The sequence below is a fragment of the Physeter macrocephalus genome, chromosome 9 (assembly GCF_002837175.3).
Source record: "Physeter macrocephalus isolate SW-GA chromosome 9, ASM283717v5, whole genome shotgun sequence".
In the NCBI taxonomy this organism is placed as follows: Eukaryota; Metazoa; Chordata; class Mammalia; order Artiodactyla; family Physeteridae; genus Physeter; species Physeter macrocephalus.
The window spans coordinates 45,227,884-45,249,558 of NC_041222.1; the positions used below are offsets into that span (position 1 = coordinate 45,227,884).

Below are 21,675 nucleotides of genomic sequence, written 5' to 3' on the forward strand. Positions count from 1 at the left end.
ATAGTAAACATATATATATAGAGAGAGAGAGAAAGAGAGAGAAAGAAAGAGAGAGAGAGAGAGAGAGGGAGAGGGGGGGGGGCGGGGAGAGAGAGAGATGATCCTATCACTTAAACCAGAATCTGTGATATGGTGGTGGAAGGGAATTAGTGGTTGGAGAGAGAAGTTGAACAATGTTGTATTTTCACCCAGACTTTCTTGTGTTTAACATGGAAATCCAAAGTTGTGTCTCTGGTGCTGTGCTTTTGTACTTTAAAAATATGTTGAACATGTTTCCAGGCAGTCAGCTGCCCTTGGGGAGCACTTACATTGCAAAGTTTCCATGTGATGCCTGGGAGCTTTCTCCGCCAGGAAGTGCCCTCCTGTGGGCCCAGCAGGTGCCCCTGGCTCCCTGGTCACTCTGCTTCCTCGCTGGAGGGGATCCCACCCCGGGGTGGGGGGCTGGGAGGCTCTTCATCACCAAGAAGGCTGTTTCTAATGACCTGTGATCTTCGTGCCAAACCTGCCTTCTGGTTTGTTTTTCTTTAATCCTCATGGTGGCTTTTTGTTCTTGGAGTGGTTGGAATGGATTTTCGTTTGGGTTTTCTTCATTTATAATAATTCTAGAATGTCATGTACTGTGAAATGCTAAGTAGGGATGAACGGCAAAGCTGCTTAAAGTCCCCCCAGTACGCTCCAGCCCATCATTTCTAAATCTGATTAGCACTCAGCACCTGCCAAGCATCAGGGGTGATTACAGGCTCATATATGAAATTCTGTTTGTGTCGGTGCTTCCCCTACTTTCCTACTGTGGGAAATCCAAGTACAGCACCGAGGAGTTAAGAAGTCACAGCCTCACTTGCGTTGTATTAGTATTAATTACCTGTGCAGATCTTGGATAATTGAAGCAATTACTCTTCATTTCAGCTCCAGGGCCTGGAATGGATGGTTTCTCTGTATAATAACAATTTGAACGGAATCTTAGCTGATGAAATGGGGCTGGGAAAGACCATACAGACCATTGCACTCATCACTTATCTGATGGAGCACAAAAGACTCAATGGCCCCTATCTCATCATTGTTCCCCTTTCGTAAGTAAAGCCATTTATTCTGCAGTTATCTTTCTTTATGTTGGAGCTTGCCCTATTCATAGTTTGTCCTGGATTTTCCCTTAAGGCAGAATTGTAGCCTGTAGTGGGATTATCAGGAGCATATAATCCGGATTTAGGTTTTCTTTTCCCACCCCGCTTCCCACCCTTTTATTGGCTACATAAGCACAGGATGAAGTGATTTTTTTTTTCAGTGCTTAGCATTGCAGTCTACACAACCTGCACACCGTGCAGTGGGTCTCATTCTTCATCACGCCTAAAGTGGCTCATGAAGCTGAAAGGTTTTGATTTTTTTTTAAGATTTCTTTGATTTTTTTTCTTTTTCCATTTCCAAAAGGTTATATATATTCAAAAATTATATATTCTTAAATCTTCCTTTAGTGTCCCTCTTAATATTTATTTATTTATTTTTATTTGGTTGCGCCAGGTCTTAGTTGTGGCATGCGAACTCTCAGTTGCAGCATGCATGTGGGATCTAGTTCCCTGAGCAGGGATCGAACCCCGGCCCCCTGCATTGAGAGCATGGAGTCTTAACCACTGCACCACCGGGGAAGTCCCGAATGTCCCTCTTAAAGCAAAATCTAAATCAAAATCGTAACTATGAATTTTGCATTAAACCGCCCTCAGTACTCGCAGTTTATCTGCAGTGGTTTTGTAAGGATGGGTCTTCACTGTTCTCCATTAAATTCCCAGTGCCTCGCCCACTGCATGGCTCCTTGTGGGTCTTTAGTGGATACCCCTGAGGGAATGGATACCTGTTCAAAACCGCCCTCCTTGGATGGGAGTGTGTCTCTGACTGTGGGTGTGAGGTTGCAGTTCTGTTCACTGAGATCCTCTTCTAGATCTCAGTGCTAATTACAGACTTGGGCCTTGAGAAAAAATATTCTGTTTTAGTATTTCCTTCAAATTTTGTCTAAATGAGAGTTATTTGCAGACCTCTTTAATCCATATTATTTGAATCCATGGAACTTAGACACCCTTTCCATATTATCTACATCTTGAACATATATTTTGGTTTTTATCTATGTTTTGCATGTTCTGACTCATATATTACATTGATGCTTTCAGGGATTTTGCCTTTTAAGGCATTTAATATTTTTCCCCTGCCCCTTCTTGACAGATTTATTTAGTATTTTCATGTGCTTTTGTCATTTCTTTTTCCTGACTCAACTTTTCTCTGAACTTTATATGGCTGTTTCTAAAGAGTCCCCAAATCACTCTGGTAATTGCTGTTTTTCAGTATTCAAATTAAGATTTTTTTTGCCCTCCATGTTCATGCATTCTTTAATTTTTTTTCTCTTATGAGATTTCGTGTGAACCCCCAAACAAACTTGTCATGCTTTGTGGCAGCTTATTTCTAACTTATCTCTTATTTCCACACCTTTAAAATGAATATGCAGTTGAGATATTTTATATTCTCTAGCCCCTTTCAAGGTGAGGCCTAAAAGTGAGTAAGAACATCTTTTTAATCACAGATTTTTATACAAATGTCTCTCTGTATTTTGTTTTCTTTTGTTCTATAGGACTCTATCTAACTGGACGTATGAATTTGACAAATGGGCTCCTTCCGTGGTGAAAATTTCTTACAAGGTTTGGAATCTTGTATTTATTTTTTGCTTTTCCACATTTATATATAGACCCTATTTTCTTCATTCCCTGTGCACATCTGTGAACTGTATCCGGTTGTAAAGTTTTGTCATGTACGTCATGTACTAAACAGTGAGAGTTAATCATCCCAAGAAGATTACTGTAATAAACCATAATTACTTTCAGATAGTGAAATGCAGAAGAAAATTGTTAATTATCATATTGCGAGGTTTCTGATGAGAGTAATACAAATGACAAATATCACACATCCCGCGTGCTGCTGCCATGCCCACTGTTCCTGCAAGGTTAGGCAATTACCCGGGCGCCCGGGCACCTGCTGGACGCTCCTGTAGAAATGGAGCCTTTCAGCGGAGCAGCGGGTTCTCTGCTACCTTGGGGTCACCATGATTTCCTTTTCTTTCCCTCCTCCTTCCCTCGGTCTGCAGTGGGAAAGCTTCTCCATAAAGGTCTGAAAAGTGTCCAGACGTGTGAGCAATTTTGCCAAGCACTTTCTTCCTGGATAATGGATCTGTATATGATAATTGCATGTATGTGCAGTCCTTAGTCACGTGCCTGGGCTCCATTAAGCCATGAGTAGTGAGAGACAACGCACGCCTCCTTCCATCGGGTAATATACATCTGTATTTTCTTCCCATTCAGGGCACCCCTGCCATGCGTCGTTCCCTCGTCCCCCAGTTACGGAGTGGCAAATTCAATGTCCTCCTGACTACTTATGAGTACATTATAAAAGACAAGCACATTCTTGCAAAGGTATGTCTAAAAAAATTCTCTTATCTCTAATTATGGACCATCGCAACTGGAGTGTAAAGTATTCCCCAAATTATACTCACTAGTATAATTTGCTCGTTAGATGGCTGGTCTCTCTCTCTCTCTCTCTCTCTCTCTTTTTCAGTCGGATATATTTTGGTCATGCGTTTTTCATTTTATGTATGCTGGGGCTTTTTGTGTTTTATTTTGGTTGTTGTTGTATGTCACTGATCCTGGGACTCTTACCTACCCTGTCCTATCATAGTTTATGGCTTTACATCTCTTAAAAGAATTCACCTGGGTTCCTTCAACTCTTTTTTTTTTTTTTTTTTTTTTTTCTCTCCAACAGCCCTGAACGTCGTGCTTATGGAAGAAATAGTTGTTTTTGTTGCCCTGGGATATTGTCAGCAGCGTAACTTCATTTCTCTTGTGTCTTTGTCTCTCCAGAGATGAGTAGGCATTTCTCCATATGGTCTTCTCCATATGAACGTGTATCCAAGCTGCAGTTTTTGTGCTGTCCTGTTTTATGTTTTTCCTGGTGAATTAATGGGCTATTATTGTTTGAATTACTCTGGGCTCTGTCTGTGACTATTTATTTGGAGCCGGGAAAGAGTCGTTTTCTACCTGTGACCTACATGTCTGCTAATTTGTATGTCCTAAGCTGTCCTTTAGCCAAAAAATAGAATTTTTTTTTCCATTTATATCATCTTGTCTCCTAATATATTCATGTAGAATGATGGGAGTAGTTTCTGTCATAGAGGAAGCATGAAAACTTAATTTTTTTTTTCCTTTAGTAATTTCTTTTACCCTGTGGTGTTTTGAAAGCACTATAATCTGGAACTAAGTTATGGCCAGAATTGAACAGAATCACTATTTCTGGGGTCTGTTCTATCTCTGCATTAAACCTTTGCTCTGGGAACAGAGAGTTCCGTTCATGGCATCCTAGGGAATAACATAGAGGAAATGGACTCCCAGGGGAGGTGTGTTTCATCATTGAGATAGCACCAGCAACAGTGCTGTGTTCCTCTTCCTCATCCTCCAAGATGAATTTGGCAGTGTCAGGAATGACGTGTTTTCAATATAACTGTGGGAATGTGTTTGTACATTTGAGATCCTTTTAAGAAAATTCATATCATGTCTTCTGCATATGTATTTCAAAATTCATCAGAGATGCCTGGTAACGAGGTGTATTGCTTCTATTTGTCACTGGAGAAATGAAGCTCTAGAAAGGGGTAGTAATTTTTTTTCTGAGTGGAAGACCTAATTAGTAGTAGACCCGATAGCAAAATCATAGGCCTCTGATTCCTTGTTTATTATTGCATAAGCTAAATTAGGCAGGGAAGTAGATTTAGAATATTGATTTAAATACATTTTTATCTCCTGGCCTCTTTTCACGCTATTGGTAACTTTGGGACAATTGATCGTACAATTTTAATTATTCTTAAGCAATTTTCTTAGAGGTAGCAGAGGAAGGAAAAAAATTTTAAAACTCTGGGAGCTTCTTTTACCCAAACATCCCAGCCTGACTGATGATTTTATTCCTTTTCCCGGGACTTTACTGGCGCTTCTACTGAGGAAGGCGAGGACTTTATAGAACGCTTTGCCGTCTCCCTCCTCCCTAAGAGCTTTGCAGCAGGATCCAGGGACATCTGAGCACCAGATGCTTTTCTTGGCCATTGCCACTGTTTTGTGGGGAATGGATGGGCTTAGCGGGATATTCCTCATTGTTCTCACTTTGAGAAACAATGACCTTGGAGAGGGCTGAAGGGTCAGATGTGAGAGGGGAAGGGGACTGTGTGTGTAGACTTAGGAAGGAAGATCGTGTCATATGGTCACATTTTTTATTTTTGAAGTGCTGGTTATGCGGGTGGAATATATTGTGTTTAATTCTGAAGTTTTGGCATAAACAGAGGAATGCTATTTTAGCACTGCCCTCTCTGCCAGTAAGTCTATCCTTTCATTTTAGACATCTTGAAATCGGGGTCCTAGACCTGGCAGGTAAGGAGTATGTATGAACTAAGAGAGTCCAGGTTGCCAGATCTTCTAACGTTTTAAAAGAAGCTGGATGTCCAGGTTTTTATGTGAAATGTTCCAACTTTTACATGTTAGCAACTAAGTTCAAATTTAAAAAAAAAAACAAAAAAAAAAACCATGAGCCAAACCCTGAAGGTAGTAGTCAGCCAAGGCAATAGAAAAAGGGCATGAAGCCAGAGTACTTCCGCCGCAGGTGCCTGCGGACGCCGTCTTGGAGAAATCAGTCATTAACCTCTGCTTCAAGTGAGGAGCTATATTCTGTACTTACTATGAGCAGAGAGGTAACAGAGCCATTAAATCTGGCATAGCTGTCATGACATAACATTAACAGAAGGAGTATTGGATGGGGAGGCACAGGAGCTAATCCTGGCCCAACCATTTCATTCTGGGCCCAAGTTTCCGTCTTTGTGAAAGGGTAATTTGGAATCACATTCTCTTATTCCATTCCATTACTGCATAGTGCACGATGATCTGTCAGGTATGGGAAATAGACTGTTAAGATTCTTTTATGCTAAGGAATCTCATGTCATAGCTTTTACCAAGCATGACTTCTTTGGTTTTCCACATCACCACTTATCTCTTAGAAGTAGTTGTGTTTTCCCTTGTTCACTGCATGTTGGTCCTTCCTCTTGTGTTATAGATTCGGTGGAAATATATGATAGTGGACGAAGGCCACCGAATGAAGAATCACCACTGCAAGCTGACTCAGGTCCTGAACACTCACTACGTGGCCCCCAGAAGGATCCTCTTGACCGGGACCCCCCTGCAGAATAAGCTCCCGGAACTCTGGGCGCTCCTCAACTTCCTCCTTCCCACAATTTTTAAGAGCTGCAGCACGTTTGAGCAGTGGTTTAATGCTCCATTTGCCATGACTGGAGAAAGGGTACTGGCCTAACTTTTATTTTTCCCACTGCATGACAATGAAATGAAATGAAAAGAAAAGACCTAAAGCTGAGAACACTAGAGCCACAAAAAACCCATAGGGTGGTTTACAGTGTTGTAAAGTATCAGGAAGCCAATCAGTGGATGTATATGTTCTCACTCCAGGGATATTTTTCCATCCAAAGACAATGGATCTAATGATGGATGTAGGATCTAGGATCTAGGGTGTCCTAATCCCATTGTCTTTTGCCAGTGTGTTTACCAGGCCAACAGAGGGTGTTCCTGGCTGGTGGAGTGCTTAACTGCTACAGGCCACAAGGAGGATAAATGCAGATATTTGTTCAATCTGTTTAACCACAACTCAACCAACCAAATATAAACCTGAAAAAGAAATATTTCCTTGTTCTAAACTTGGGCTTCCCTTTAAACCATTTCCACATTAAGAGTTTGTGTGTAAAACAGAACTGGTTTATACTAAGTTTCTTTACACATTGTTTTCAGGTTTTAGTGTAAGCCTCAGTCTTGTGTGTATATAAATACTCCTCAAACCCTGGAGTAGCCATTTTCAAATTTCTTATTATCATTCCTTCCACTATAGGAATGAAAAGCCACTTAAAATGCTTTAGGGAAATTTATGTTGGAACTATTTGGCCCTTTAATTTTGAGATGTTACAGGTACATTAGCCTTTTGTTAGGAATTCGTTGGCTTGCCCATTTGGAGAAGGTAACGTCAATCAGCTCTGCCCCCTAGAGGTGAATAGAGGAAGGTGAAAGAGAAAGTGAAGGATTTATATATAAACAGGACTGAACTTGAACAAGATCAGAGCAGAGCAAAGGAGGATGCAGGTAGAGGGGCTTAGAAACCCACCAACGTAATCTGGATCCACTCTTGTTCTTCTTTTCAGGTTCAGGCCCTGTTCCCTTGGTATGTTTCTGCATCTGAGACAATCAAAGTTAAGAGCCTAACTTAATGCTTCAGTTTGAAGGAAGAACACATTAACTATTGCCCTTTTACTCGTGTCCTACCTCAGCCTTTAGTCAGCCTTTACTGCAGTCATATCCCATAGAATTCTGAGCTGTTAACACTCCTGATCTAAAACTGATGGCTCTGGGCCGTTTTCTACAAAACTCAGCATGCAGACCAAGACACCCATTTAGAGGCTGTTCTGTTACCACCTGGTAGGAAGGTGGGAACAGCATTCTGAGGTGTATGTGATGGGTATAAACCTAGCCTTAATGCACATAAAATTTCAATCATATATTGAAACCAATAATAAATGTAACATAAAGAGTCATTGCATGAAAGATATTTTTTTTTTAAAAAATGATCAAATTCATCTAAGTTTCTCTTATAGGTGGACTTAAATGAAGAAGAAACTATATTGATCATCAGGCGTCTGCATAAGGTGTTGAGACCGTTTTTACTGAGGAGACTGAAGAAAGAAGTTGAATCCCAGCTTCCAGAAAAAGTATGTTGCAAATTCAAAAGTTGTGGTTTCTTCCCCTGCCAATATATTTGGAGTACCTGCCCCTGAAATTGTGTTTTGGAAACAGCAAGCTTGTATTTTAGTTCCAGGTAACTGGGAAATCTCTTAAAGGATTTTTTTTTGTTAGATGGAAGCTAGGGGATTTAGTGTAGAGAGAGAAGGGAAATTTTAGCATTTTATCTTGGTTTCCAAAAGTTTGGGGGCAGATTTTTAAAAATAACCAAATTCATTGAGTCTCATTACATTTTAGCTTTAACTTACATTCACTTAACATTACATGAATTAACATTCTGTTTTAACTTTAGATTTTTTGTTTTTACTAACCTCGTTGAGTTCGCTCTTGCGGGCGCCGTAGAAATGTTCTGCTTTGGGCCAAATAAGGCTTTGAGTTTGGGGCTTGTATCATTATCAAGGGACTTGGTAAGCATTTGCCAGGTTTCCCGGTAATGTGTTTAATATTGGATACTTGGGATGTCACGGTTCTGATAGTAAGTGAAAAATAGGGTTCCTGCAAATTACAGACGCATCATCTAATTTAAGTTCCTGTGAACATTTTAAGAAATATTTTTCAGATTACTTTTTGGACACTGATTTTTCATTGCTTTAGAATGTCTTTTAAGCCCTTAGCTCCACATTTTTGGGTTGGATTTGGGTATTGGTTTAATATGTTTTTGATCATATTTTGGAACTGCACACAGTGGAGTTCTATGTTTCATTCTCTTAAAGATAGATTGTTTGGCATTGTACACTGTTTGTTGCATGAGATAGTTTGAAGTGAGTTTTCTCTTTAGAGGAGCCAATTGTGAAATGTGTGTTTTGCATCATTGTGTTTTTCTGTGTAATGACTCTATTTTTTGAACAGATTGGTTCATCCTGCTCAGTTTTAAGTGGGATTGGCAAGATAGTATACACAGTTGATCACTTTGCTAAGAGAGAATTTTGATCCCTAAGGCCCTATTCATTAGCAGTTGGAAAAAAATTAAATATTAACACAGTTCTTATACCATGCTTATCCCAGCAGAAACCTAAATATCTAAGTATTTTATTTTGCTAGTGAATGCATCTTGGGGATTGAATGCTGTTGATATTTCTTTGACTTCGTGTGGTCTTGGCATCTTTGGGTAACCCCCTTTCTATTCAGTATGGACTTTAGTTGCAGAATAAGCTGGGGAATGGGTACAGTGGTCATGTGGCTGCCTTGAATGTTACTGAGATCCTGCAAGTCAGAGAGACGGAATGTTAAAGATTTTAATTTGTCCCATACTTCCTTTTGTTTCTTTAGAAGAGCTATAAAATAAAAGGCAATTAACCGAAGTTCTTCATTTATTCATTCCATAAAACTTCTTAATCTTGTTACTCATTATTCTGTATTAGCCAGTCCTGAATGGCTAATATAGATAGATATTTTAAAAACACATTACAAGTTGAAAGTATGCCCTGTTTTAAGAAAATCCATTGTATTAAAATCCAAACTGTTGCAGCATAAGGATTATGGGGTGATTGGTTATATCACAAGAGGATTCTTTGCTTTACTAAAATATTTATTTCACAGCTCTTTTCACAAGAAAACTTCCTGAGTATTGATAAATTTAAAAAAACTAAGATTAGGTTTTCAAGAGCATGTTTCTGACATAAAGTACACATGTACTGTTTAATATCCAGATTTTTATATTTGAGGTATGTTAAACACCCTGTGTGTGATATACAGGCATACCTCATTTTATTGCACTTTGCTTCATTGCCCTTCATAGAGACCATGTTTTTTTTCCCCCCAATTGAAGGTTTGTGGCAACCCTGCGTTGAGCAAGTCTGTCAGCACCATTTTTCGGCATATGCTAATTTCATGTCTCTGTGTCACGTTTTGGTAATTCTCGCAATATTTCAAGCTTTTTCATTGTTGTTTTATGTGTTATGGTGATCTGTGATCAGTGATCTTTTGATGTACCATTGCAAAAAGATTATGACTCACGGAAGGCTCAGATGATAGTTAGCATTTTTTAGCAATAAAGTATTTTTTGATTAAGGTATGTCCAGTTTTTTTAAACAGTGCTATCGCACACTTAATAGACTATGGTATATGGTATAAACATAACTTATACGTGCTAGGAAACCAAAAAATTCTTGTCACTTGCTTTATTACCATATTCCCTTTCTTTCGTTGGTCTGGAACTGAACCCGCACTGTCTCCAAGGTATGACTGCATTATCTGTGGATAAGCTACCTTTACCTGGAGACGACTTGGTGGAGTGGAAGTCATGGGCTCTGCCCGTCAGAGTGGACCTGGGTCCCCACTGCATTCTCCATCTCATACTAACTATGTGAGGTTGGGCAAGTCTCTTAACCCAGTGGGTGTCAGTGTTCTCATCAATGAACTGGAAAATAGACAATACCTGCTTCACGGAAGAGGACTGAATGGGTGCGGTACTCGTAACACTATGCCTGGCACGTGGTAAGGGCTCAACTGGTGACAACTGCTATCACCAGAGTCCTTACTTTCTACTTACACTGCCGTTTCTATTGCTGACTTCTGGTTCTGCTTCCCTATTCAGTTCAAGTTCTTTCTCACTGTTCTCTGGTCCTGGCACTTTCTGTGTTCCTGCCCCATCTCTGTCCCCATTAACCTTTTCATGGTGAGTAGGGGAACTGATCACTTGGCATGTGTATGTAGCTGTTATTGATGTGGTTTGGCCAGTTTTCACTCTTTTCTCTTTCTACCTTGTTAGGATTTTTTTAATCTGGGGAAAATTGGCCATTTAAGTGTCATCCTTGGGGGTAAGGAGCTTTCTTCTGCCACCATCTGCTTGTAGCCACAAACAACATATATGTCTTTCTCAGGCTGTATAAGGAATCTAGAAAGGAATTGTGGCTGATGGCAAGAAAAGGCTAAATATTTTATAGAAGTGATGCTCAAATGTTTTCATGAAAAAGAATCAGGGAAGTGGATTTCTATTTTATTTTTTAATTTACGTATAATAAAATTCACTCTTTTTGGTGTATAGTTCTGAGTTTTGACAAATACATAGCTACGTTAACTCTACCCACAATCAAAATACAGAACAATTCTGTCTCCCAGTCCCCCCGACCAAAAATTTCCTAGTGCTGTCACTTTTTAGTCAAACTCTCCCTCTACCCTTAGCCTCACGCAACCGCTAATTTGTTCTCCATCCCTGTAGTTTTGCCTGTTCCAGAAGGTTGTATGAAAGGAATCAGACAATATGTCTCATCAGACCTTTTGCATCTAGTTTTTCATTTAGTATAATGAATTTGAGATACATCCAAGGTGTTGGATGTATCATTAATTGGTTCATTTTTATTGTTGAATAATATTCTATTATATTGATGCACCAGAGTTTGTTTATCCATTTAACTGAAGGAAATTTGGGTTGTTTCTAGTTTTTGATGGTTATGCATAAGTCTGCTATGAACATTGGTGTATAGGTTTTTGTGTGAACATAGGTTTTCATTTCATTTTAGTAAATATCTAGGAGTGGGCTTGCTTGGTCATATGGTAAATGTACACATAACTTTATCAGAAACTTCCGAATGGTTTTGTGAGGAGTCTGAACCATTTTGTAGTCCCACCAGCAAAGTATGAGCATTCCATTTCCTCCACATTCTCCTCAATACTTGATATTTTCAGTTTTTAACACTGTTGGCTGTTTCAGTAATTGTGTGCTGATATCTTGTGACTCGTCTTCATGTGCTTGTTTGGCATTCATGTGTCTTCTTTGATGAAGTGGTGCTTAAATCTTTTGCCTATTTTTTTCCCAATTATTTCTTTTCTTACTGTTGAGTTTTCAGGTAGAAAAACTCTTAAAAATACAAAGTTCCAGCCCTAGCCCCAGTAATTCTGCTTAGTATAGTGGGAGTGACCTCAGGAGTCTGTATTTCCTCAGATGAAACCAAAGCAGGCATATAAGGGCCACAGTTTGATATATGCAGTTCTACTTCATAGAAAAATTAGTTTTAATGAATGAGTATTTAATAAAAATTAGTTTTAATCAATGAGTATTTAATGACTTAATGAGTCTAATGAAACACCTAATGAGCAAGAGACTATACTGTCTCCAGGCCCCTCCCAGCACCACCACCAAGCTGCTGGCATAAGATCCATTCCTTATACTCACGGAAGAAGGGCAACTCATGGAAAAGGGATTACATAAAACCTAACTTAAGCTAAAGAAAAATTAATTTTTCGATTTAGCTCCCATTTGAGGTTGTCTGTGCAGACTTTCCCCTTTGTATAATCAAGAACCAACTGTACTTACCATTGGCTGTATGTGTGTGTGTGCATGTACGTGTGCGTGTGTGCGTGTGCGTGTGTGTGTCTGTGTCTAAATATGCTAAAATATGTATACAATGTCTGAGATTAACTAGAGGTTGACCTACCTAAAATCAATCCTGATTTTGATATAATCTGTATAAAACCACAAAAAAGCATTGTGTAGATGGGCAACTTTTCTATTCATTATATAAAAATTTAGAATGCTTGATGTAATTAATCATCACTTTGTTCCTCTCTTGTCATAGATTCTAGAATCTGGGACTTTCATAAATTTAATCTTGGAAATCTCAATTCACAAAGTGGTAATATATCACACACAGTAGTCTGGATTTATTGATCTAATAACACCTCCTTTTGGAAGGGAAGTGTTAAGTGAGGAATAGTGTTTAGGGAGAAACTATGAATAAAGTTGAAAACTTTTACAGGGTTATATGGGAGGAGAGTCTGGGCCAATATAACCACCCAGTTTAGCTCCCTGGAGGGACAAATTTGATCGTTACTAACATAAGGAGTCTTAGGAGATAACTGTCATGTCCGTGAGGCTGACACCCCAATTTTACATATAATTTGAAAATAATAGTCCCAGTGGCTCTCATAAGCCTAACTTGTTGGGAGAATCACCCCTGTTAAAGTCATAGATTTTATTTCCTTCAGCACCAGCACATTTTGAGGAACTTTCAGATTCATGCTCTAATCAGGGACCATCGTGTTTTTTGGAGCTGACCCAGACCCAACAGAGTTTGAGATGGCGTGATGATTCCAAAGACTTCCCTCGCCTTGCCAGTGTCAGTCTGCATGTCTACCTTAGAATTGTTCAGTCTGCCCTTTTTTTAATGCATAGCTCTGATGGCTTGCTCTGTGCACTGCACTGCCCTTGGGTGGGGCTGGAAGGTGCAGGAGCTGTACCAGAAATTGGAGGCATGGTGTGAGATCTCACTGAACAATGGCATGACAATGAAAGGCAGCATCATCCACCCCATCGGGAGGAAGGATCCTGTGCTTTAGGACAGGGGTCCCCAGAGCACACAAGGGGGTGTGTGTGAGTATGTGGGGAGGTGCTTACTAGTAATCCATTGAGGTATGGGAAGAAGATTTTAGAGCTTCCATTTATATTACTTTTTCTCTTAAAAATAAAGAAAATTAAGCTTTATTAATTTAACATACAGATGGACACTGGTACCCATGTGGTATGTATGCACATCGGAAAGCCAAGATACCTTGCTTAGACTGTATCGGTTATCCCGGGCGGGCATGTGACGGGGAGAGCACCTCCACCTGGGGCATCAGATATCCGCTCACCCTCACAGCCTGCTTCCTTCGCTTTCTGCCTCCTGTGAGCATTGCGGGTTTCCCCGTGTCCAGATAAAAGGATCTCATTTTAACTAAAGTGACACCCCTGGCCCTCAGAATGAATGAAGGGCTTTAAAAGATTCTGCAAAGGATTGCAGGTTGAAAACAAGACGGATAACGTAAGCACAGATGGACGGTAGGAAAAGGGCAGTCCTGCCACCTTTCCTGTTCCTAGTGTGGGTTTTCACCAGCCCCATTATAACCCCCAAAATTAGAAGTCATCAAATTGGCCTCTTGACATGTAGATATAAATCAACTGCCTTTAACATTGACCCCTGTCCTAAAGGTAACTTGTGTTCTGAGACATTAATGTCCGCACATGCATATAATTCGTAGTTAAATATATGGGCATGTATTGGGAAGAGGCACTTTAGCGAGTCTTCCTGGTAAGGAACTGCCATCAAAAAAGTTCAATGACCACTTCTTTGCGGGAAATGAAAAGGAAGTCTGACTTTGGCTGATAGATATGATTGGGGAAGATCTTACAAAGAGCCCTCGGGGAGAGTAAAATTTGGAAAGGAAGCCCTAAGACTAAGGACCTTCACCCCAGGCCTGGGGGAAAGTACAAAGACAGACAAAATAGCTTGGACTTGTTTGGGAGGTTACAGGGAGCAAACGTAAAATATACTCGTGAAACTTAGGATGGTGATTTTGATGATGTGTATCAAACTAGCTTCTGGTACCCCCTAATGGTGCTTGGGAGGAGGGTTGGGGGGAACATCCCCTTCCTACAGCAGCCATCAGGTTCTAGGGTTGAGTTCGCTTCTCTGCTGACTTGGCCTCTATGGGGGTGTTTGACAGCCCTATCTGCATGGCATCATCGTGCATACCTCCTGCTTCCCAAACTCCCTCCCCTCCAGCTCTTAGCAGCAGCTAACTGATGGGAAGGAGGTTGAGGGTCCAGTCCCTCATTCTGGTTCTTCTGTCTCCTAACGCACTTACAAGCAAGCCTCAGCCCTCCTTTCCACACTCAGGAAAGTGTGCACAAGCTGGCTGGCAGGGAGGCCCAGGTGAAAATCAACATCAGGGCAGAACTGGGAAACCTGAGTCTCCGTGGTCATCCTTAGCATAGAGCTTAAGGAAGTCGAGTCTGGTTCGATCCTAACTGCACCATTAAATAGCTGCATCGTTTCAACCCAGTCACTTAACCTTTCTGATGCTCAGGTTCCTTATCTATAAAACTCGAACACCACTAAATGTAACTCTCCTACGGCTCTTGTGTAGCGAAATGGGAGAAGGCACATAAAGCATTTTTGCACGGAGCCTGGTCCATAGAAAGAACTCAATAATACTAGCCCTTGGTGTCATTTTTATCATTATGCTTGTTAAAGTCTGAAGTTGTTTAACGTTTTTCTACACCGTGATCAAGTTTCGTGGAGAGTTAACAGCTCTTGAAAAAGTCGAAGTACTTGAAAAACATGCAGGATCAAGTCTGTGGAACACAAAGCCTGTACTAATAGTGCATCCTTATTTATTAAGCTTGGAGATGTTTTTTCCACGCTGGCCAAGAAAGTCACTAAAAACTAAAACAAGTTTATGGCAGGTCACTTGCTTTTCTTAACTTTTCTGCAGAAGAATCTACCTTTCTCTAATCTGATTTGGTGCATCAAAACGAGTAGCAAAAGGCTATTAATTGTGGCTCTGGCTAGCCTGACAGGTTCCTTCTAGAGCAACAATCGAATGAATATTCAACTTCTCTTCATCTGTGACTTCCTCGCCCTGGCCCTCAGAGCTGAAAATAGCCTGATCATTTTTAATCAGTTTGTTAAACATTAGGCAGCTTGCTGATTTGCTTTTAATCACATTCTGCAGATTTCTAGGCATTAATCTGATGTTTATTATGAAAATTTCACATTTGTATTCTGGGGATTTTTTTTTAATAAAGAAAAACAATAATAGGAAATAACCAAGGCAGATTGTGTGCATTAGGAGCATGCGAGAAGTATTGCAGGTGTGTATGAAACCACCAGCACATGAATTCCCTTTCACTGTTTTAAATTGGATTTTTCTGTTATTTCAAAATGGAAGCACATGAGGCCTTGCCTCTAAAGAAGATGGTTCTAAAGTTGCATCCAATTGTGGATTAATTCCTCTCCTTTGCCTGTTATCCTCACAAGGGTAGTATCCTCTCATCCTTCAAAAGCAGAGGGTAATTACATATAGTGAACCTAGGGCTCTTATGAATCTCCTTTTCAGATCGGTATTTGGGGTAGCCACCTAGGACCATTTATTTAAAAATGTTTTCCAAAGAAAATCAGAGGTTATTGGCCAAGCACTGTTTTTCCTAAAACTGTTCTGTTCATAGGAAAGGAGGTATAGGTGGGAAGCAGAGGAAATACTATTAAAAAAAAGAAAAGAAAATACTCTGTATTGAACATCTTTGAATTTGAACAGTTTGCCAGCCTCTCTCTCTCTCTCTCTCTCTCACACACACATATGGAACAAGTCAAGAAATTTCCGAAAACATGACCCTAGTGTCAATGGTCAATGACATACAGCCTTTTGAAGGTCCCTACAGTATAATGGTACCTTTAGTAGTGACAACTGTGGTCCTCTCCATCACTACCACCACCCCACCCCACCCACCTCCTCCATGAAATCCAAGAGGGGGGAAGAGAGATACCTTTGTGGTTCCAGGAGTGCCACCAGCAGCCATGTCTCAACAGTCTTCTTAGAACAGGCACCTTCTCTCTCCTGCTCTACTTACTGTTCTTTTTTCCCCAGGTTGAGTATGTGATCAAGTGTGACATGTCAGCTCTGCAGAAGATTCTGTATCGCCATATGCAAGCCAAAGGGATCCTCCTCACAGACGGTTCGGAGAAAGATAAGAAGGTACGTTGCGGAAGATGCTGCAACTCAAGGTGCTGTCATGTATCTTCTTGGGGCTGTGACACTGGATACTCCTAGGAAACATCCCTGCTAATGCTGATTTGTTGAAGCAAATTACTGGGCTTTTTTTGGAGCTATTGTTGCTGCCAGAGAAAATCTCTTAGCCTCTTACCTGCAAACTGCATAGGAGCAGTTAGAAACGAACACCATCTTGGTGTTCCTATCACCAAAATAGTTAGCTATGCTCATGTCAGTTCTGCACGGAATATATCTGCCTAAGGGTGTGGTGGCATTATAGAAGGTTTCACAATCCAGTTTCATTCCCTGGGCATCTGTTCCATGCTTCTAGGGAATAGACAGCTGTGAATCCTAGCAAATAGACAGTTATTTTTCAAAGCCATCCACTGGGCATAATTCCCTCCTCTAGGATAAGTTAGTCACAAGGAAGATGTTATATCTAATGCAGAAGCAACTATGTAATAGTAACAGGAACTTTGGACCACAAGAGGTGTAGGTTACGGAGAAGACCTATGGCCCTTTGCTGTTCCTATAGAAGCCTTTTTTTTTTTTTTTTTTTTTTTTTTTTTTCGGTACGCGGGCCTCTCACTGTTGTGGCCTCTCCCGTTTCGGAGCACGCAGGCTCAGCGGCCATGGCTCACGGGCCCAGCCGCTCCGCGGCATGTGGGATCTTCCCGGACTGGGGCACGAACCCGTGTCCCCTGCATCGGCAGGCAGACTCTCAACCACTGTGCCACCAGGGAAGCCCAAGCCTATTTTTTTTTAAATGGGAAATACCTGATCAATTACTAACTTCTATTTTCACTCTCCTCTACTTGTTCTTAGGGGAAAGGAGGCGCTAAGACACTTATGAACACTATCATGCAGTTGAGAAAAATCTGCAATCACCCATATATGTTTCAGCACATTGAGGTAAGTCTGCTTTCTCTGTCGTGACCCTGATCCTTACTGTGCTATTCCTACTAATACTACTTAGACAATTTTTTTAATAAAAAATAAAAGAGGGTTAAAACGTGTGGAAGTTGAAACAACGTGGTCTGATAGCTTGAAGAGCAGAATTAACAAACATGAATTTTCTGGTTATGGATTCTCATTGGCACCAGACACTTGAGCATCTGGAATTTTATAACCAGGAGTTTCAAGTAGTGAGAAAATGCTGTAAGCTATGGCTCATTATGTGGGTTTGGGTAGGTGCTGTGAATTGCCTTGTTATAATAGGAGCTCCGAAATGGAAGATAATGATAAAAACATCCAGCTTCCTCAGAAGGATGCTGTGAAAAATATTAAAATAATGTATTTATACCCGTTGAACAGAAAGATGTTCTCTGCAAAAGTCACTGACTTTAGTCTGTTACTTAGATTTGTATTTTTCCTTTCTGGCCTCTTTCATGACAGTGTAGATACAGGCTTTTATCCTGAGGCTCTGGTCTCTAGGAAGCTATTTTTAGGGGAGAGGACATATTCTGCCCTGTTCGCTACATGTGAATGAGTTTCCTAAATTGACAATTTCACCCCAGTAGGAGCCATTGACTTGAGCAGGAAGGAAAAGGAGCCACAATTGTAGCCTCCACTTTTGAATGTTGCCGCAGATGGTCCTGGCGGCAATTATTTGCCAGGGCACTGCTTACTTTCCACTACAGATGAGCAGGAGGCTTGGGGCAAGTCACTGCAGGCTCCGTATTTGCACCAGCTTATTAACAAATAAATAAATAGAAGGTTCAGGAGCATATTCCTGGAAATGAGACTGAAATATTCTTGACTTTGAAGATTATTTTTTTCTTCCTTGTTTTTGGTGATCGTGCTTGTTAGGTGACAGTATATATTGCACCTCTATCCCTGTCCTGGAGTCCTATCCCACCTGTGGTGGGAAATTAGAAAAACTCCTGACACTGTTTTTGCCTTAGGGACAGGCAACCCTTCCTTCATAGAGTAAAAAAACCTTCGATATAAGTAAAACGACAGCAGCAACAACAGTAAAAGGAAGGAAGGATGGATGGAAGGAAGGAAGAAAGAAGGAAGAAAGGGAGGGAGGGAGGGAGGAAGGGGAAGTTCCCACCAACAAGCCTATTTAGACACTTAGTAGGAGAATCCACTGTGTGGTAATAAGTCTATACCCCAGGTCACTTTTAACTGTGACTTGGTGCAAGTCACTCATAGCTACTTGACTTGTCATCAGATGGTAATAGATTATAGGACTGGCAGGAGGATAAACTTTAAAAAAAAAATAACATATGAAGTGTCTGGTAAACCAATAATGTGATAAATGGGCTGTAAGGTATCCATGAGTTATTGGGGGGGTACATGTTGGGTTGGAGGAGCCACACACACACACAAAAATCTAATGATGAAAATAATTGGGGTCATGTCGGGTCAACCTGTCACCCACCATCTTATTTTTCCTAAAAATAATTTTAAGATATTTACTTTGTAAAAGTATAGAGGAGTTTGAGGACTTAGAAATTATGAAAATTAGGTGTCGATCTTAACCTCATTTTGGTTATCGTACCAAAATGAACCTTTGAGACACACTGGGCCATGTCAGGAAGGGAGAGGATGTCAAGCTTCTGTCTGGAGCACCTGGGGTGGGGGGATCAAAGAAGCTAAGTCTAAGTAACATGTCCTCCTTTGCCTGCACATTGACATTTTAAGTAGCAGTCAGTAGAAAGACAGACTTTGATTTGCAATTTTTTTAATGTAAAAATCTTTCAGGAGCACATTCCTGGAAATGAGACCCACAGTTACTTGCAAAGGTATCACAGTTGTGAACCAGAGATGGTGTGTGCATTTTGCGTTTGTCTTCGTTTTGTTTGCTTACACACCCTTTGTTCATATTACTTCATACTAGAAACCTAGTCTCTGGATTGGGCTCACTGCCTCCCTGGGGATCTTCAAACCAGAGAAATGAAAGCAGTGTTTTTAAAATGCTGCTGATACCTGACCTCATCACCATCTATCAACACATACCATCTGAGAGACGGATGAGACCTAAATCTCTAGTCAGGAATGGCACCTGTAGAGACGAAAGGGTAGGCGTGGAGTCAGGGTAGGGTTTTTAGCTGAGGTCCATTGGCGTTAATTTTGCCGGCAGGGCAGCATCCGGAGGGGCTGGGCCTACCATAAATGATGAAGCATGTTTGGGAGCAAAGCCCAAAGGGAAGATTTGGTCCCCTTGGAGGAAAGCTTCAGTGATCTGGGAAGGAAGGAGAGCAGAGAAGGGAGACAGCTGGTGGTTAATGTGAAGGTGTGACGTGCTCTCCTCCCCACAGATGGTCTCCCTTCCCATAACGAAGGAATGCGAAAATGACATGGAGAACAGCAACTTATTTCTTCCACAGAATCAGTGAGGAGGGAATTCTGTAATTAAGTTCTGTGTTTTAAAAGTAGAAGCCGGTCACCTGAGGGGTGGTATACATTTAGAGCCTTATTTATAACACAGAAAAGCACAGTATGGAAGGGATGTTAGGATTCCACCGAACTAAGATTTACAGTATGTAGTACATAAATAATCATTACTTTTACTGTTAAATATTTCCACAGTGTATTTATGTGTATATGTTAATCTTGATTTGTTTGTATTAAGCTCTTCCTCTAGTCTAGACTCTAAGCTCCTTGGGGTAGCTACTTCATTTTTTTCTGGATTCCCAGTATCTGCCTACCACAGCCCTGGGCCAGTCAACACTTAATCACTGTTTGATGAGTGAACTAGCCCTATCATCTCAGTATGAGAGTCTAGAGACTTGCAGACTTACGGGATACATTTCTGGCAGAACTATGGTCTGAATTCAAAGACTTTGAGTTTCTCGTTCATTGTATAATGAGTGTTTTCTTACTTATTCATTATTTTATTTAACTGTGTTCTAGAAATAGATAGGATGACCTCACTAATAGAATAATCATTAAGTTAATAATTACAGATCCGTTTTTAAAAATCATTTTCTTCTCTCTCTTTTAAAGGAATCCTTTGCTGAACACCTGGGCTATTCAAATGGGGTCATCAATGGGTAAATCTTAATTTTTTTTTTCTTCCAAAACATAGTTGGTTGGTCCTCCCTAACTTTTCTCTCTGAAGTGTTTCCTATCACACAAATACATACTGCCAGCCTCCTCAGCCCTCCTCTCTCCTCAGCAGAGGGTACAGAAGTTGTTAACCGAAATGATACCAGCATTCCCTTTTACTTTACTGGCATAAATTACTACATGCCTTGAGCAAGTGGCTATTCAAAGGACATAGATCTCCTTTACTAGACTTAACAGTGTCCTAGTGTTCTAAAAACGTTGTCAGAGCTTCAAAGGGTTCTTACTTATAACCAATAGTGTAGCTTGAGCTCAAAGCGAATTTACCATATGAAGTGTCAAGTTGATATTTAACATTAACGTGTATGAGAGGAAAATGTCTCATCTGCTGTACATATATACACCTTGACAGTAATTTATTAGCCTATAGTCTGTATAAGAAATAATTTTTCATTAGCAGTGGACATTGAAGAGATGCATGCCTGCAACACAACAAAACAGAATGTTGCATTAATAGAAAGTCTCTGTTTTACTTGTGTGGTACCAGGGAAATTTTTATTGTTAGGATAAAGAGGTCAGTTCTTGGATCTCAAGGGCAGACTGTGTTGCTGGACTAAGATCCAGGAATTGGAAGCCATCCAAACCAATGCCACCAGGCTCTCCTTTGTCTCTCCTTTCCTCCTTTTCTCTCGGTCCTTTGTTCACTCCTGGTGCCATCAGGTTGGCCAGGGTTGCATATTGAAAACATGGCCTCAGGGGGTGTTTGGAGGACACTTCTCAGTGTAGGGGATATGGATGTTGGGAAGACATACACTTGAAAATGTCTGTTCTATGTGTCATAAAATCAACTACCAATGATACGTTTCAGTATTATAGACTAGACTGCACATGCACTGGGGAGTTTTCCCAACAACATCACCCCTACAGCTAAGTTTTAATAATATGACACATCCCTGTTGATAAAGAGGAGAGTGGTTTCATGTGGAGGAGAAAAACTCTACTTTAACTCACTAACATTCTTCTCTATCTGGCAGCACTCTATCATCGTATTTTTTAATGTGAATTTCTATGTAAGCCAGGATTGTGTCCCCTCCCCAATCCATTCTTCACAGCGTACATGGTGATCTCTTAAAAAGATGTCATATCTCGTCACCCCCCTGTTTAAAACCCATCTTTGGCTTTCTGTTGCACTTAAAACTAAAACTAATAGAGCCCTACAGGATCTGTCCCCCTCCCCCCCTCTTCATCTCTGCTCTCATCTCCCAGCATCCCCCTCTGCCCCCTGACTTAAGCTTAACCCACACACACCATTTTTTTCAATTCTTTAGACTCA

At 40.6% G+C, this 21,675-nt stretch overlaps 1 protein-coding gene across 1 annotated transcript in view; it reads left to right on the forward strand.

The window, feature by feature from the left end:
• The window catches only part of SMARCA2 (SWI/SNF related BAF chromatin remodeling complex subunit ATPase 2), a 153,206-nt gene that overhangs the window by 41,248 nt on the left and 90,283 nt on the right, over positions 1–21,675 (forward strand). Inside the window, exons 12-19 of the mRNA XM_028493907.2 lie at positions 907–1,070; positions 2,612–2,678; positions 3,336–3,446; positions 6,118–6,360; positions 7,715–7,828; positions 16,206–16,313; positions 17,154–17,240; positions 20,283–20,329. Of these exons, the coding sequence (XP_028349708.2) occupies positions 907–1,070; positions 2,612–2,678; positions 3,336–3,446; positions 6,118–6,360; positions 7,715–7,828; positions 16,206–16,313; positions 17,154–17,240; positions 20,283–20,329 (941 nt within the window). The remainder of the gene's footprint in view (positions 1–906; positions 1,071–2,611; positions 2,679–3,335; positions 3,447–6,117; positions 6,361–7,714; positions 7,829–16,205; positions 16,314–17,153; positions 17,241–20,282; positions 20,330–21,675) is intronic.